Source organism: Pelodiscus sinensis, chromosome 4 (genome assembly GCF_049634645.1).
Source record: "Pelodiscus sinensis isolate JC-2024 chromosome 4, ASM4963464v1, whole genome shotgun sequence".
Classification (NCBI taxonomy): Eukaryota; Metazoa; Chordata; order Testudines; family Trionychidae; genus Pelodiscus; species Pelodiscus sinensis.
In genome coordinates, this window is record NC_134714.1 from 134,262,050 (window position 1) to 134,280,239 (window position 18,190).

General features: G+C 57.8%; 2 protein-coding genes across 2 annotated transcripts in view; one reads left to right on the top strand and one right to left on the bottom strand.

Moving 5' to 3' along the window:
- LOC102443532 (transmembrane protease serine 9-like) overlaps positions 1–18,190 on the bottom strand; it is a 41,173-nt gene that overhangs the window by 17,009 nt on the left and 5,974 nt on the right. The window lies entirely within an intron of this gene.
- LOC142829301 (serine protease 27-like) lies at positions 12,444–18,189 on the top strand. Its single transcript, XM_075928744.1, has 5 exons — positions 12,444–12,778; positions 14,368–14,530; positions 15,516–15,787; positions 15,958–16,130; positions 17,043–18,189. The coding sequence occupies exons 1-5, from the start codon at positions 12,652–12,654 to the stop codon at positions 17,346–17,348; spliced, it is 1,041 nt and encodes a 346-aa protein (XP_075784859.1). The 5' UTR covers positions 12,444–12,651; the 3' UTR covers positions 17,349–18,189.

Below are 18,190 nucleotides of genomic sequence, written 5' to 3' on the forward strand. Positions count from 1 at the left end.
TGGTTCTTACCTGGCTGTTCCACCCCTGAGGTGGCTGCATCTCAGCACTGGCAGAGCTGTCCCTGCGCTGTTACGTGCGGCCGTTCCCCTGCTGCTCCGCCTCAGAGTCAGCTGCATCTCTGGGCCAGAGGAGCCACCTCTTGGTGGCATTGTGTGCTGCTGTTCCGCCCTAGAGGTGGCTGAATCTCAGGACCAGGGGAGCCGGGGAGCCAGCCCTGTGCTTGCTGAGTGAGAGACTGATTCAGCCCCAGTCCCTCAACAACGCCAGGGGCCTGCCCCCCAGCTCAGCTCACAAGGGGAGGATGCTCTGGGGACACCCATGTTCAGTCCAATTGCTCCCATTGGTGGGCCTTGACTGCCCCCTGGTGGCTGCGGACTGGCTCTGCACTGGCTGGGACTCACTCTGCTAGTGGGAAACAACAGAGAAAAGTAACCTCTGCCCAGGCCCGGCAGCACTAACCACTAGCTCTCCCTCCCTCCTGGAGCCCAGTCACTCGCCCCCACTCTCCTACCAGAGCTGGGATGGAACCCAGGAGTCCTGGCTCCCAGAGCCTCTCCCTCACTCTAACCACTAGACCCCACTCCCCTGACAGAGCTGGGATGGAACCCAGGAGTCCTGGCACCCAGAGCCTCTCCCTCACTCTAACCACTAGACCCCACTCCCCTGACAGAGCTGGGATGGAACCCAGGAGTCCTGGCACCCAGAGCCTCTCCCTCACTCTAACCACTAGACCCCACTCCCCTGACAGAGCTGGGATGGAACCCAGGAGTCCTGGCACCCAGAGCCTCTCCCTCACTCTAACCACTAGACCCCACTCCCCTGACAGAGCTGGGATGGAACCCAGGAGTCCTGGCACCCAGAGCTTCTCCCTCACTCTAACCACTAGACCCCACTCCCCTGACAGAGCTGGGATGGAACCCAGGTGTCCTGGCACCCAGAGCGTCTCCCTCACTCTAACCACTAGACCCCACTCCCCTGACAGAGCTGGGATGGAACCCAGGAGTCCTGGCACCCAGAGCGTCTCCCTCACTCTAACCACTAGACCCCACTCTCCTACCAGAGCTGGGATGGAACCCAGGAGTCCTGACTCCCAGAGCTTCTCCCTCACTCTAACCACTAGACCCCACTCCCCTGACAGAGCTGGGATGGAACCCAGGAGTCCTGGCACCCAGAGCGTCTCCCCTATTCTAACCACTAGACATCACTGCCTTTCCAGAGCCAGGGAGAGAACCGAAGAGTCCTGGCTCCCAGGCCTGCTGCTCTAACCATTAGACTCCCCTCCCCTCTCAGAACCGGGAGTCCCGTCAGGCAGAGGGTCGGGGGTCTCCAGGCAGGCCTCTCACGAGCGTGAGTCAGATTGCTCCTAATCCCCAGGGGAACTGCAGTGCCCCCTAGGAGGAGCGAGCCAGGGCTGCGGGGCCTGGAGGGGTGAGTCCTGGGGGAAGCAACGGAGCTGGCCAGGGTAGGACACCTCACGTCTCATCGCTAGCACGACTGATTAGTGCTTTGCTCTCTGGCTAAGCCACGGCACCTCGCTCCCGACCCCCATACCCAGCTGAAATAGCCTGGCTGGTGTCGAGCAGCGGCAGCCAGTGGTTAGAGCTGGGAGGCAGGACTCTTGGGTTCTCTCCCCAGTTCTGGGAGGGCAGTAGGGGCTAGTGGTCAGAGCGGGGAGTCAGGAAGCCAGGACTCCTGGGTTCTCTTCCCAGCTGTGAGAGGCAGGGGAGCCTAGTGGTTAGAGCAGGGAGCCAGTGGCACTGCTTTGAACCCATCAGCAGTCTGCCCCCGGGCCAGGCCCCCAGCCGTGGTTTCTGGCCACGGAGCCCCGTAGGCACGGCGTTCCCGTGTAATTACCCCTCTGACGGCGCGGTGAGCTGGGCGGCGAGTCAGCCGCCTGGCAGGAAGCCCTTGCAGGGCTGAGATGCTTGGGAGGTGAGGTCAGGAGAGGCCGGGCCTTGCCAGCGGGATGGATTTCCCACCCCTCCGGCCGTGTGGAGCCAGGCCCTGCAGGGCCGCCCGACTGCTGTGAACTTCCCGGAACCCAGTGCCCCGGGAACCCAGTGACCGTGGGAAAGGGGGGAATTTGCATCTTTGCTTTTTGCCAGGATCACCCGATTACCGGAGCCAGCGGGGACCAGGGCCAGGGCCCTTCAGATAATCGGGACAATGGGCCAAGCTCCAGGCGGGGGCAGCTGGAAAGGGGGAGTCGCTGGGCCATGCCCCCCTCTTACCCACCCTAAGGTTGAGGGAGGGTCTTGGGGGGAGGAGGCAGTTTCAGGGTGGAGCCTCAGGGCAGCGGGGGAGGGCATGGGGCTGGTGCCTTTGGGGGGCACCTATAGGCCCCCCCACTTTTACGGCCCTTTCATCACTCCTGGCTCCAGGGGTCAACTTGCAAATTGTCAAGTGGCTCCGCCCCCTTCTCGCTGGTAGGGGCGCGGCCAAGACGGGGGGTTGGGATGCCCTTTTAGCGGGGCACCAGCTCCAACGTTGCCTGTGGCTGGGTCAGGGGCTGGCTCTGGGGGTGGGGAATGGGCCTTCGTCTCTAGGGCGCGTCAGGTCCAACGGAGATTCCCGGGCCCGGGAACTGGCTGGCGCACGGGGTCAGGAAGTGGGGTATGCACCCCCCCAGCTCTTATATTGTTATTATCTCGCTGTTCACTTCTTGGTCGCGTCTCCTGGGCTCGTATCGGCCCCCGAGCGCAGCTGTCGGCGTTTCTGGCCTGGGTACCGGTCCTGATGTGTGTATCTGCTTCCATTTTCATTTTTCTGTGGCCATTTTCGCCCTTGTTTTTAGTCCTCTTTGTCTACGACGTGTTATATATTGGGCCCATTTTCATCATAGAATCATAGAATACTAGGACTGGAAGGGCCCTCGAGAGGTCATTGAGTCCCGTCCCCTGCCCTCGTGGCAGGACCAAGTACTGTCTAGACCATCCCTGCTAGACATTTATCGAACCTGCTCTTAAATATCTCCAGAGATGGGGATTCCACAACCTCCCTGGGCAATTTATTCCAGTGTTTGACCACCCGACAGTTAGGAACTTTTTCCTAATGTCCAACCTAAACCTCCCTTGCTGCAGTGTAAGCCCCTTGCTTCTTGTTCTATCCTCAGAGGCCAAGATGAACAAGTTTTCTCGCTCCTCCTTATGACACCCTTTTAGATACCTGAAAACGGCTATCATGTCCCCCCTCAATCTTCTCTTTTCTAAACTAAACAAACCCAGTTCTTTTATACACTTTTAACTTGCTACTTATCAGTTAGTTTACATGTAGTTGTTATTTCCAGGTGTTCTTTACTACACTTTTTATTAGTAGTATTACTATTACTATTAGTATTTTGTTTTGACAATTTATTTTTGCTTCTAGTTATCTAGCCGTTTTTATCTATATTTGCTATTTGATGTTTATTTCTTTTTGTTATCTTTATTAGCAGATCTATGGCATTTGTTATCTGATAATGATTTCTTTTTTCTTATTAGCTATTTGTTCTTAATTAGCACTATCTGTTGCTTTTGGCATGTGATGGTTAGCTCATTTTACTCGTTCGCTGTTCATCCTCTATTTGCACTTTATTTCTGAACTGATCTTTCCTCATTAGACTCACCTATTGATTTTCCAGTTTTGTGATATTTGTTTTGATTTCTTAGCCGATAGTTTGTTACGAGCTCTGTTTATTGCTATTGCTATTTTTGTTATTTTTGTTATCCCTTCACCGTGCTACTGCAGAAAGACAACAGTCAAAAACCACTGTGATAGGGTCTATGTCTATATTCGATATTATCTAGTATTTTGGAAATATTTTGCTTTGTTCATAGCCGGTGTTTGGTTTGTAGATGATTCATCACTTGCCATTATTTAGTTTATAATTTTCTATTATTTGCAGCACTATTTCCTAGCTATGTATTGTTTTGTAATGTATTGATTAGTTCTAACATCTAACTTACTAGTTTATAGTTATCCACTATTTTTATTACATTTTAGCGATTTATTTATTGGCTGTCATTTACCAGGCAACATTTATTAATCATTTCTTTGCTAGTTATGTATCGTTTGTAAAATATTTATTAATGCTCATTTATTAGTTTATCTTTAGCTATGATTTGTATTGCTTATTTCCTAACTATTCATTGTTTGGTAAAATATTTATTAGCGACAATGTATTAGTTTATATGGATCTGTAATGGGTATTTCTTATTTCCCAGCTATTTATTTTATAATATATGTATTTGTTGTCATTTATTTGGTAGCAATTAGTTGTTCTCTGTTATTTTCTAATTATTTATTAGTTTGCTATTGTCTGGGGTATGTCTACACTACCCCGCTAGTTCGAACTAGCGGGGTAATGTATGCATACCGCACTTGCTAATGAAGCCCGGGATTTGAATTTCCCGGGCTTCATTAGCATAAGCGGGGAGCCGCCATTTTTAAATCCCCGCTGCTTCGAACCCCGTGTAGCGCGGCTACACGGGGCTCGAACTAGGTAGTTCGGACTAGGGTTCCTATTCCGAACTACCGGTACACCTCGTTTCACGAGGAGTACCGGTAGTTCGGAATAGGACCCTAGTCCGAACTACCTAGTTCGAGCCCCGTGTAGCCGCGCTACACGGGGTTCGAAGCAGCGGGGATTTAAAAATGGCGGCTCCCCGCTTATGCTAATGAAGCCCGGGAAATTCAAATCCCGGGCTTCATTAGCAAGTGCGGTATGCATACATTACCCCGCTAGTTCGAACTAGCGGGGTAGTGTAGACATACCCCTGGTTATTTATTGGGTTGAAACATTTATTAACTGTCACTTATTAGTTTACATTATTTTCAGGGACAATTTCCTAGTTATAGTTTGTAACAGACCTATTACCTGTCATGTATTGGCTTCTATTCATCTGCTGTTTGTGTTTCTTACTTCCTAGTTATTTGTTGTATTTTAATATATTTATTCACTGCCATTTATAATTTTATATTTGATATTCCGATTCGTTACTTCAGAGGTGTTTATGGTTTGCAATATATTTATTCAATGGCATTTATTTCTCTATAATTCGTTTTGGTTATTTCCTAGCTATTCCCTTTTGCCCTTTATGTCTTCGCTGCTATTTATTCGTTTGTATTTATGTTTCACTTGAACGGGTTACTGCCTAATTATTTATTGCATTCCTATTCGTTACTTGTCAGCTATTAGCAGATGTTTGTCTATGATTTGCACCGGTGACTTTCTCGTTATTTGTTGGTTTGTAAGATTGTCAGAGACCATTGGAAAGAGTTTCTTGCAACATCCGAAATTCTCGGTAGAGCAAACCAATGGGAAGCCCCCGATGGGAGAGAAAAGGATGGATATATTCCGGACCCCCAATGTGGCTTTGAGGTCAAGTGCTAATATGAACGATGGAGAAAGAAGCCAAATTCATCCACATGGAGCAGACCACTGCAAGATTGGAATAACAGACGGATGCTACATGCGCCGGCAGGTGTGGAAAAAATAACCCCCCCAGAAATATGTGTCACTTGTCACTCACTGGTTTCTCTTTTCACAGGACTTGTGTTGATTATTTCTCAGTTATTTATCATATTGCAATTTGCATGTTACGTGGCTTGTATTGTTCTATTATTTGCCTGGTTTATTTCCCAGTTCTCTATTGTTTTATAGCTTTCTAGTAGATTTACCTGGCCTTGCTCCGGACCTTAACTTAATTCTTTGTTGTGAGGAAGTGGGGAGTTTGGGAACTCAAGGGGGGGCTGCATGCAGAGGGGGGACTCAGTGCCCGGATGTTACTGGTTTAATGGGACAAGGGGGGGGGGGGAGTTTGTTGTCTCAGAGAACAGCCCAGCGTTGGAGCCATGGTGTCTGGTGCCCTGGTGACCCTGCTCAGAGGACGCAGCCGGTTCTGGCCAGACGCCAGACAATGGGCAGCAAAGAGGAGACCCCAGTAACCTGCCCAGCTGGTCCCACCGAGGGGAGAACAAGGAGGGAGGCACAGAAGAGGGGCCCAGGTGACCCAGTTACCTGGAGAGAGAATAGACAGGGGAGGGGCTGTTGCTGGGGGTATCGGAGGCTCTGCTAGGAGATGGGGGCTTCTGATCTGGACAGGGGGCAGAGCAGGCAGGACTCACAGACCTGCTGGGCTGGGGGGGGGGGGGGGGGAGGAGCAGGCCGACTGGCCTGAGGGATCCTTTGCTGCGTTCAAAACTCAATGACCTCTCTTGTTTGGTTCTGGCTGGGAGACGCTCTGGGCTACCAAAACAGGGCTGTGCTAGTCCCTCTGGGAGTGGAGGCCCCGGGGTCCAGAGGGAGGGGGCTCACGGCGGAGGCAGGCGGCTGAAGGCCCTGAGAGGCGCCGTCCCGGAGGCAGAGGGGTGGACCCCCCAGGTGAGAGTGGGCCCCCAAAAGAGGGTCACCGCATGGGAGTGGACTCCCTGGAGAAAGGGCTGTCTTACTGCTGCACTGGAGGGGGCGTCCTGCCCAGGGACAGAGGGGGCCGAGTGTGGGCACAGCCTGTGAGCCGTGACAATCGTTTTTGAAAATAAACGGGAAATGCGCACGTTTTTGTGGAAACGACGGTATTTTCACACCCCACCTCCGATAAAGATAAAGAAAAGTGATTTATTAGTTCCCTAATAGAAGGACTAGAGGGACACCAAATGAAATTAATGGGGAGCAGGTTTAAAACTAATAAAAGAAAGTCCTTCTTCACACACAGCGCGTAGTCAACCTGTGGAACTCCTTGCCAGAGGAGGCTGTGAAGGCTAGGACTAGAACAGAGTTTAAAGAGAAGCTAGATAATTTCATGGAGGTAGGTCCATAAAAGGCTATTAGCCAGGGGATAAAATGGTGTCCCTGGCCTCTGTTTGTCAGAGGCTGGAGAGGGATGGCAGGAGACAAATCGCTTGATCGTTGTCTTCGGTCCACCCTCTCTGGGGCACCTGGTGTTGGCCGCTGTCGGCAGACAGGCTACTGGCTAGATGGACCTTTGGTCTGACCCAGTACGGCCGGTCTTATGTTCTTATGTTCACCCTGATTTTGATGACGTTCATTTTAGTAAACTTTACAAAACGGGGAATTCCATCAGGCGCGGTTTGTTTCTTTGTCCCTATGAACTCCTGTCGTTCGTTATAGCTGAACGAAAAAGGTTCAGAGCCAATGTGGTCTCCAGGAACACTGTTCTTCTAGTTTTGAAACCTTAAGCGCTGATGCCCCTGAGCCACAACAGAGCGCGGCTCCAGATTTCTCCGTGTTAGCTCTGTTCTGTAAAGTTATGATGCAGCAATCCTCTTCTAGGGTGATCCTAGTTTTGTGGCTCAGTCTCTCTAACATTCGCTCGGGTAGGTCAGTTTTGAGGCTGGTATGTGATTGGGTGATTCTGTCTCTTTTCAGTGCGGTTTTATGAGAACCAATCCCATTCGCAGCACATCCCGTTTCCTTGGCAGAACTAAGTTGTGAGAAGACAAAGCTGTGTACTGAATTTGGGAGGGTCCTAGCTCTGACCATTTAGGAGGAGTTTGTGATTAAAGAAACAGACAAGCGCTCTAATATATATAGCAGCTTTGCCATCTTATATAGGTTTGTATTTATCTATCTGTTTTGTATCATTCTTGTAACTTGTCTTAACACGTCAAAATGGGAACAACACATTTCGGCGGGCTTGAAATGAACCCTGGCAACTTAATTTTGCAAATAAAAGCTTATTTTAAAAGGAAAAAAAACCCCTAAAGTTCCCTCCCCCAAATTCCGCATCTTCTCAGCATGCTGCCTTTCGATTTGCTGTTTGAACCAGAGTGTTACTGAAATAGACACGTTCAACTGCTCGGTTATGTCTTGCAACAAAATGGTGTTTTCCAACGGACAACACGGGGTAGAAGATTTTCAGTCAGGTTGGTTAACTCCTAGTTTCTGGTATTAAGTCCTAGACGACTTACCTGGTGTTGTAACTATCTGGCTTTTCTGTAGCCATGTTGGAAGGCCTGTGCTAGGCCTGAACCAAAGCCGCCTTCTGCAGCCAGACTGAAGAGCAGCAGCTAGTACTGTAAGTACAGATGTTGTGGAATCCTCATACTATGAGCATTGTCACTACACTTCCCTATTGTTTGACGGTGAGATCTCTGGTGTGTAACTGTTTCTGTCTGCTGGATAATTAATTTTGCTAGGTATAAATCAATTAAGATGGTGGGGTCCGATTGGTTAGGTAATTTTGTTATGATTGGTTAGTAAAATGATACTAAAATAATTGGTTACGGTCGAGCTAAGCAAGGCTCAGGTTTCATTATATAAACCGGGGTTCAAGAAGGAAAAAGAGGAACATCATGGCTACGTCTACACTGGCATGATTTTCCGGAAATGCTTTTAACGGAAAAGTTTTCCATTAAAAGCATTTTCGGAAAAGCGCGTCTAGATCGGCAGGATGCTTTTCTGCAAAAGCACTTTTTCCGGAAAAGCGTCCGTGGCCAATCTAGACGCGCTTTTCCGCAAAAAAGCCCCAATCGCCATTTTCGTGATCGGGGCTTTTTTACGGAAAACACTACTGTGCTGTCTACACTGGCCTTTCCGGAACAGTTTTCTGGAAAAAGACTTTTACCCGAACGGGAGCAGCATAGTTTTTCCGGAAAAGCACTGATGATTTAACATTAGATCGGCAGTGCTTTTCCGGAAATTCAAGCGGCCAGTGTAGACAGCTGGCAAGTTTATCCGGAAAAGCGGCTGATTTTCCGGAATAACTTGCCAGTCTAGACACAGCCCATCAGAAGTAACAGAAGGAAGAAAAGGCTGGAAGAGGACCTGGAGGAAGGGGAAGACCTGGAAAGAAGAACTCACCTCCGAGACAGCCTAAGACCAGAGAGACTGATTTTGCCTGACCAACAAGGGAAGTCTGCCTGTAGCAGGATTGGTAGCATGACGCTGTGCGCTTAGCATGTGCATTGTGCTTCCTTGGGAACTGTCAATACATAGAGGATAAGGGTATTACTGTGTGAGGCTCTTTCAGCGGCTAAAATCCGGCCAGCCCGCCGGTTGTTACACCCTGAGCCTTAGGAATTGGGTGAGGGTGGGTGTGTAAATTCACAGGCTTGCACCTGGAGCCCTAGGACGTGGGTGAAGGTGGGTGTCCCTCCAGTGTGGCAGGAAGAGAGACATTTGTGTGGGTAGCAGTGCTGCCCGGGTCCTTCAGGGCAGGAGGTTGGTGATGGGGTGCAGGAGTCAGGCGGGGCCTTGGGGATGTGGGAGGGCAGGAGGCTGGAAGTGTGTGTGTTTGGGGGGGGTGGGTGAAGGAGTAAGGGTTGGGGGGAAAGGAGGGGCTCAGGATGGGGCCATGTGGCAGGGCTTTCTCTCCCCTCCCTGGCCAGCAGGGTCTTGCCGTCCCTCTGGCTGCTGGACCTTTTCTCTCCCCGTCCCCTCCAGCATTGCACCCAAAGGCCAGGGCAGGGAGAGGTTTGGACAGGGGGCCACTTCTCCAGTCTGGTGGCAGGCAAGAGGCAGAGCGCCAGCCCTGCTGGCCACTCTCACCCTGGTGCGGCTGCCCCCTAGGGGCCACTCTCAGTATCACGCCCCTCTTCTGTGCCCCCTCCCTTTCCAGGATCTGGAAACCAGTCCCATTCCCAGCACTTCCCATTGTCCTGGTCCAACCAACCCCCGACCTTGCTTTAAGTTAGGGGAAGAGGCGGCTGCCTCCCGAATGTGGAGATGCTAGCTCTTGCCGTTTGGGGGACGTTCTTGAACAGACAGGCGGACACACGGACAGACAGACGCATTTGTAAAATCTATAGCTAGAGTATTGCTTCATTCGTTTCTATTGGAGAGTGATTCTGGCCTCTTGTCTAACGCGCGCGGAGCTCCACTGATGGGAAAGCGGGAGCTAAGTACGACAGAAATGATTGATCCTCGTTTCCTTAATTGCGCTTGATCGTTTCGGTTTGTTACACACGCGTGTTTCGTTGGCTGCGATTTATCATTGGTCTGTTCTCTCCAGTGAGTTGTCCTAGTTGCTCGGTGGATCTCATCTTGCCACCACTGGGTGATTCAGTGACCTGAGGAGAGGTAGTCACCTTTAGACCTGCTGGCTTGACCTCCTGGTGCATCCCGGTCGTCACATTTCACCTGCTTCCTCCTGTGCTGAGTCCCGTAACCTGGCTAAAGCATCTTCCAGGTAGGTCTCTGGTCTGCGCTGCAAGCAAAGAGGAGATGGCGAAACCTTCCCTTCCTTTAGGGGTTTGTTCCAGTACTTAGTCACCCGCGTGGCTCAGGACTCACAGTGTGACCGCGTCTGGCTCTAGCTCCCGGCCATTGGCTCTTTGCCTTTCTGGGCTTGGTGCGAGATCCAGTGAGCATCCAGGTTTGTCTTCTGTTCTTTGGTCTCCAGGCTGCCTAGAAAACCATCCAGGAACGTGTGCCTTTTATTTCCTCTTGGCTCCCGCAGGTGGCTCGATCTCGGGGGATTGGAATCGGGGGCGGCACGGGGACGGTTGCCATGCGGTCGGTTTTTAAGCAGCCTGGTTGGGTTTGGGCAGTGCCCCGTCACAGGGTGACCCCGGATCCCTGCTACGCCCCTGCTTTGCAGCAGCCCCTCGTAGGAACCCCTTTGGGGGGCCAGGCCCCCATGCTCCCGCATGTCCTCAAAGCCTCCAGCCCCCTGCCTCATGAGCTCAGCCCAACGAGCACAGTGGAGGTAGAGGCCTGCCCACATCGCTGGGCCCAACGCCCATGAGCCAGGGTTCGCCGGGGGGCCGGCAGCCTGTTGGAGCAGAGCTAGCCACCAGACCGTGGCAGGAGGAGGGGAGCCCAGGGATGCAGGTGAAGACAGTCTCCCGCCAGCCACGTTGCCACGGATTCTCTCGCTGCCCCTGCCAGGCCAGGCCAGGGGCGTGAAGGGTGGGAGAAGCCCTCTCGGGTTTAAAATGAGCCCTTCCACTTTTTAACTGGCCCTCGGGGCACATGATGCGGGGAAGGGTGGAGAGGAGAAAGTGGGGGCGGGTGATGAGAGAAAGGGTGCAGGGGGCGGGGTCTCAGAGGAGAGGCGGATCAGGGAGAAAGGGGGGTGAGGGTGGGGTTTTGGGGGAGGGAGTGGGGCCTTGGGGGGAGAAGCAGCACGGAGGAGGGGCCACGGACCAGCCCGTATCAGAGATGGACCGACCAGAGAAGGTCTCCAAGAGGGGCCACAGCTGCGGCCCTTAATATCCAATCCCATTTCATCCCAGCGGAGGCTGGCATGCGCCCGGGGCCTAGCCCCCGCCACCAGGATGGCTGTCAGGAGCAGTATGGCAAAGACCCGGGTTCCCAGGTGTGGTGGGGTGGCCCTGGGATGGTGACCAATGTTCCCTTGGGTCTTTTCCATCCATGTGCAGATTTTTCCCCATCCATGTGCGGATTAAATTTTGTGACACGCACTGGGGCATACCCCAATGTGCACCACCACCCAAAACTCACAATCTAGCCGTGGGCCCGCTGCTAATTAGCTGGGTGGCAGGTGAATCTCTCCTAAGCAGCCGCACAAGCACTCGTCTTACAGGCCACGCTGGAGATGAAGTCTATTCCCCCCTCCCCGCCAGGTCCCTTTCTTTCCTCCTGCGTGGTGCTGTCCACCGAGGAAGTCGTATTTCCCCCGGGCTCCCTGGGACTTGGCCCTTTGTTTGCCAGGCTCGATGGTGCCACGGTCCCCGACTTGTATCGGCCGTGGGATTCTAACAGCTGCGCTCTGAATTCCGCTCAGTCTGCCGGCCCCCACACGCCGCCTGCCGGAGATCCCCGAGGATCAACCTCACGTCTTCAGTTTGGGGGGGCGCCTGTCATCATGGCCAACCCGCCACGCATACCCGGGTGTCCGCCAGGCCTGGAACGACCCCGTCACCCACCCAGGCAGTGACATCATCTCCATGTGCCCTGTGCCGCCCACGACAGCAGCTTTCTTAACCCTTTCTGCACCCCCTGGGCAACCAGAGGGAAACTGAGGCAGGCGTGGGGATGGCAAGAGGAAAGCCGAAATTCCCCACTTTGTCACCGCGAGGTCAGGCGGGTGGGGCCGGGTGCTGTGACTGGACTTTCTGCCCCTCGCCCAACCAGACTGGCACCAGCCTCCTCACATCCCTTTGCGTGAAACTGCTTAGCACAGAGCACGGATCTCCCCGAACTTCCCCATCGCTTCCTTAGTCACCGTCCCCGCAGCACCGTGGGTGACCTTTTCTGCCCTGAGCTTCAGTGCGTGAGGCCGAGGCAGGGCAGGGCGCCTGAGTCACCCGGCACCCCGTTTCCTCAAGTGTCTTCATCCCCACAGCTTTCCCAACCCTTGTCTCCTGTAGCCTTTTGCAAACCTCCTCCCCGGCCAGGTAGGGCCCCTCCCTCGGTGCCGACGTGGGACGTGCTGGGTGGCTGGGCCGGAGGGAGGGGAGAGAGATCCCGGCCCGAGGAAGGCGGGGCAGGGAGGGCAGGCCAGGGGGTCGGTGGCGGGGGGCAGGCTGTGTGGGGCAGAGGAGCAGCTGCTGGGATGGCAGGTCCTGGCAGGGTCGGGGAAAGGAGGCTGCCAGGAAGGAAGGAAGGAAGGAAGGAAGGAAATGGCGAGGCATTTGCCAACGGCCACCCGACAAGTTGGGCAACATTCCCGGCCCGGGCTGCGTATATAGGAACCTGGCGCCTCCCAGGGCACCTCACTTTTGCCTTGTAGCCCAGGGGGAGCAGCATGGGAGAGCAGCCGCTGGCAGCCCAGAGGAGACGGGTGATGGGCAGATGGACGCTGCTGGCCCTGCTCAGCCTGGCAGGGCTCCTAGGGGAGGGACCGCATGCGGGGAGCTGCCTGGCACAGTCTGGTGAGAAAAATGGGCCGGCGGGCGGGGAACAGCCGACAGCCGATGCAAACGGAGCCGGGCGAGTTTTCCTTCTACAGCCTTCTGGACTGATCGGTTTGCCGGAGATCCTGGCTTTCCCCACCCTGCTGCCTGCTTCCACGCCCCCCACGGCTCCCCCTAAGGCTTGGGATCAGTGGGGTCAGCGGCGGGACTGCACGCCAGTTAACTGCTTGGTGGCCAGGCTCCAGTCATTACAATTAGGAGCTGCAGCGCCGCTGGGAGATAATTAGCACGGAATGATTGGACCGAGTGGCAGCCCTGTGCGGCCAGGACCAGGCACGTGAGAATTGCCAGGAGCAGGGGAGATGCTTTATTCGTGGCTAAGCCGGAAACACCGGCACAGGTCACAGCACAACCCCTTGGCTGGCCAGCAGGAGCTCGCACGGCACTTTGCAAGGGGAGCGAGTTGCTCTAACCACTAGTCCCCACTCCCCACCCAGAGCCAGGGAGAGAACCCAGCCCCCTGGCTCCCAGGCCCCCTGCTCTAACCACTAGCCCCCACTTCCCTCCCAGAGCCAGGGAGAGAACCCAGCCCCCTGGCTCCCAGTCCCCCTGCTCTAACCACTAGCCCCCACTTCCCTCCCAGAGCCAGGGAGAGAACCCAGCCCCCTGGCTCCCAGTCCCCCTGCTCTAACCACTAGCCCCCACTTCCCTCCCAGAGCCAGAGAGAGAACCCAGCCCCCTGGCTCCCAGGCCCCCTGCTCTAACCACTAGTCCCCACTCCCCACCCAGAGCCAGAGAGAGAACCCAGCCCCCTGGCTCCCAGTCCCCTGGCTCCCAGTCCCCCTGCTCTAACCACTAGTCCCCACTCCCCACCCAGAGCCAGAGAGAGAACCCAGCCCCCCTGGCTCCCAGTCCCCCTGCTCTAACCACTAGTCCCCACTTCCCTCCCAGAGCCAGAGAGAGAACCTAGCCCCCCTGGCTCCCAGTCCCCCTGCTCTAACCACTAGTCCCCACTTCCCTCCCAGAGCCAGAGAGAGAACCCAGCCCCCCTGGCTCCCAGGCCCCCCTGCTCTAACCACTAGCCCCCACTTCCCTCCAAGAGCCAGGGAGAGAACCCAGCCCCCCTGGTTCCCAGCCCCCCTGCTGTAACCACTAGTCCCCACTCCCCACCCAGAGAGAGAACCCAGCCCCCCTGGCTCCCAGCCCCCCTGCTCTAACCACTAGTCCCCACTCCCCACCCAGAGCCAGGGAGAGAACCCAGCCCCCCCTGCTCTAACCACTATGCTGGTTAATAGACGTGCTTAGTTGGGTGAGTTCTTGGCTTCTCTGTGCCCTGTGATGCTGGTGCCGTTCTGCCGGGCTGGCTCCCCGGTGCCAGGCGCAGGGCGCTATGACTCTGGGGTGGAGGTAGGAGTCCACGCTGGGTGAGAGCCCCGGGGGGACGGTCAGTCCATGGGGCACCCCTCTGATCCAGCGGAGCCAGGGTGCTCTGAGCTCGGGGTGTCTCTCCGCGCGAGGAGCCAGCCCAGGGCAGCCCAGCGAGGCGGGCGGCTGGTCCATACAGCCCGCAGCCGCGTGGGCCCCGGCTCACCCCCTTCTCCCCACAGTGTGCGGGCGCCAGGTCCCTCGGAAGCGAATCGTGGGGGGCTCGGACTCCGGGGACGGCGAGTGGCCCTGGCAGGCCAGCCTGAGACTCAACGGCACCCACCACTGCGGGGGGTCCCTCATCGCCCCCCAGTGGGTGCTGACGGCAGCGCATTGCTTCAGAAAGTGAGTGTCAAGTGCCCCTCACTCCCGCCAGCCCTGCCCCCGCCCAGCCCCTCGCTCCCGCCCCAGGTACCCCCGAAAGCCCTGCCCCCGCCCGGCCCCTCGCTCCCACCCCAGGTACCCCCGAAAGCCCTGTCCCCGCCCAGCCGGTGCCCCTCGCTCCCGCCAGCCCTGCCCCCGCCCAGCCCCTCGCTCCCACCCCAGGTACCCCCGAAAGCCCTGCCCCCGCCCGGCCGGTGCCCCTCGCTCCCGCCAGCCCTGCCCCCGCCCGGCCGGTGCCCCTCACTCCCGCCAGCCCTGCCCCCGCCCGGCCGGTGCCCCTCGCTCCCGCCAGCCCTGCCCCCGCCCAGCCCCTCGCTCCCACCCCAGGTACCCCCGAAAGCCCTGCCCCCGCCCGGCCCCTCACTCCCACCCCAGGTACCCCCGAAAGCCCTGCCCCCGCCCGGCCCCTCGCTCCCACCCCAGGTACCCCCGAAAGCCCTGCCCCCGCCCGGCCGATGCCCCTCGCTCCCACCAGCCCTGCCCCCGCCCGGCCGGTGCCCCTCGCTCCCACCAGCCCTGCCCCCGCCCGGCCGGTGCCCCTCGCTCCCGCCCCAGGTACCCCCGAAAGCCCTGCCCCCAACCCAGCCAGTGCCCCTCGCTCCCGCCCCACAGCCCCAGCCAACACAGTCCTGCCCCCAGCCCTGCCAGTGCCCTCCACTCCCGCCCCACAGACCTAGCCAACACATTCCTACGCCCCCAGCCCTGCTGGTGCCCCTCGCTCTGCCCTGCAGCCCCTGTCAACCCCACCCAGCGCCCCAGCCCTGCCAGTGCCCCCCACTCCTGCCCCACAGCCCCTGCCAGCCCAGTCCTGCCCCCCCTAGCCCTGCCAGTGCCCCCCACTCCCGCCCTACAGCCCCAGCCAACACAGCCCTGCCCCCAGCCCTGCCGGTGCCCCTCGCTCCCGCCCCCCAGCCCTGGGCTCCCCTCACCGCTGCCCTGTCTCTAGGCACAAGGACCCCGCGCAGTTCTCCGTGCTCCTGGGGACCCACTGGAAGCGGCAGCCCAGCGCCTCGGCCGTCCTGGCTCCCGTGGGGCAGATCGTCTGCAACCCCCGCTACAAGGGCAAGGTGTCCAGCGGGGACATCGCCCTGGTGCGGCTGGAGCGGCCCGTGCCCCTCAGCGACCGCGTGGTGCCCATCTGCCTCCCGCACGCCCAGGCCACCTTCCCGCCGGGCACCAAGTGCTGGGTCACCGGCTGGGGGGCGGTCAGAGCCGGAGGTGAGCCAGTGGGGGGAGGGCGGGACCCTCATCCTGCGGGGAGGGAGGCTGGGGGTGGGGAGAAGGGATCCTGCCCCTCAGCCCATCCCCCCAGTGGAGGGCGGCTCCTCTCCCCGCTGGGGGGGCCGGGGGTGACTCCCAGCCTGGCTCTCACGCTGCCCCCCCCACAGCCAGGGCCAACAACGCCCCAGAGACGCTGAAGAAGCTGGAGGTGCCCATCATCGCCCAGGAGACGTGCAACGCCCTGTACCAGGGGGGCAAAGAGCAGGAGGACAAAGGGCAGGACATCCAGGAGGACATGCTGTGTGCCGGCTACACCCACGGGGGCCAGGACGCCTGCCAGGTGGGAGCCCGCCCCAGAGTCAGCCGCAGGGTCCCCCCAGTCACCGGCCCTTGTGTCCCACCCCAGAGTCAGCCGCAGTGTCGTGTAACCGGCCCCCTGCCCCACCCCAGAGCCAGCCGCAGCGTGGTGCAACCGGCCCCTGTCCCACCCCAGAGCCAGCCGCAGTGTGGTGCAACCGGCCCCTGTCCCACCCCAGAGTCAGCCGCAGTGTCGTGTAACCGGCCCCTGTCCCACCCCAGAGCCAGCCGCAGCGTGGTGCAACCGGCCCCTGTCCCACCCCAGAGCCAGCCGCAGCGTGGTGCAACTGGCCCCCTGCCCCACCCCAGAGCCAGCCGCAGTGTGGTGTAACTGGCCCCCTGCCCCACCCCAGAGTCAGCCGCAGGCTCCCCCCAGTGACCGGCCCTTGTGTCCCACCCCAGAGCCAGCTGCAGTGTGGTGCAACCGGCCCCTGTCCCACCTCAGAGTCAGCCGCAGTGTCATGTAACCGGCCCCCTGTCCCACCTCAGAGTCAGCCACAGTGTGGTGTAACCGGCCCCTGTCCCACCTCAGAGCCAGCCACAGTGTGGTGTAACCGGCCCCCTGCCCCACCCCAGAGCCAGCTGCAGTGCGGTGTAACTGGCCCCTGCCCCACCCCAGAGCCAGCCGCAGTGCGGTGTAACCAGCTGCTCTGCCCTGCCCCAGAGCCAGCCGCAGAATCTCCCTGTAACTGGTCCCCGTGTCCCTCCCCAGAGCCTCGCGAGGGTCCTTGTGTAACCAGCCTGCGTGTCCTACCCCAGAGCCAGCTGCAGCGCGGCGTAAGCAGCCCCTGTGCCCACCCCAGAGCCAGCCGCAGGGTCCCTGTATAACTGGTTCTGTGCCCCACCCCCGAGGTGGCTGCATGTCAGTAACTCCTGCTCTGTGTCTGTCCCGCAGGGCGACTCCGGGGGGCCGTTGGCGTGTAAGATGGGGGAGAGCTGGGTGCAGGCGGGCGTGGTCAGCTGGGGAGAAGGCTGCGCGCAGGAGAACCGCCCTGGAGTTTACATCCGAGTCACCAGCTACCAGGGGTGGCTGCAGGAACACGTCCCCAGCCTGACGTTCATCCAGGACAGCACGGGCGGAACCGGCCCTGGCGCGTTCAGGAACCACGAGAGGAAAAGCGAAGGGAGCGACTCCAGTTCTGCACCCACGGTGCTGGCCAACAGCCTGCTGCTTGTGGCTAGTGTCCTATACCTCCTCTGAGAGCCAAGCCTATCGCTGGCTCTGGGGAGGGAGGGGGGTCTAGTGGTTAGAGCAGGGGATTGGCTGGGCGCCAGGACTCCTGGGTTCCCTCCCTGGCTCTGGGGAGGGAGTGGGGTCTAGTGGTTAGAGTGGAGGAGGACTTCTGGGTTCTGTTCTTTCCTGGCTCGGTGCCTCAGTTTCCCCATGGGCATGGGCTGTCCCACTCCTGGGACGTGCAGTTTCTTTGTATTCCTGTTTGTGAGCCATTTTTGTAGCCTGTATTCAGGCGCCGCCAGACAGTAAATTATTTATTTATTCTGAGTCCGTTCTTTAGCGTTTCAATCAAACCTGTGCGTCAGAGACCTGGCCGGATCAGGCCCATGGGCCCATCTGGCCCGGCCTCCCGTCTCCTCCCTGCTGCCCAGCTTCTCCCAGCGTGAGGCGGACAGCTGGGGAGGCAGCTGGCAGGCCACGGTTTGTGGCCGGGCTCTGCTCAGCACCGGGCAAGTGGCTGCAGGTCACACGCCGCCCACCCGTGATCCACCCAGGCCTTGGGGCAGCTGGGGGCGGGGCTTGTGGGTGGGTGGGCGTGGCTGCGACCAGGGGCAGAGTCATGTTGCATGAGGTAGGCAGGGCCCGTCCCAGAGCCACGAGGGAGAGTCCACAGGGAAGGGAGGTTGCCGTGGTACCGTCGTGGCGAGTGGGCGTGGCTGGAAGGGGGCGGAGTCACCGGAAAGGTGGGAGGCGGTGCTCCTGGAAAGTCCCAAGTCCCCCAGAGCGGTGAAGGGAGAAGCGTCCGAGGGTTCACTCCACGTGGGGCGTGGCCTATCCTGGGGGCGGGGCATTAGCCGCCAAGGGGCAGG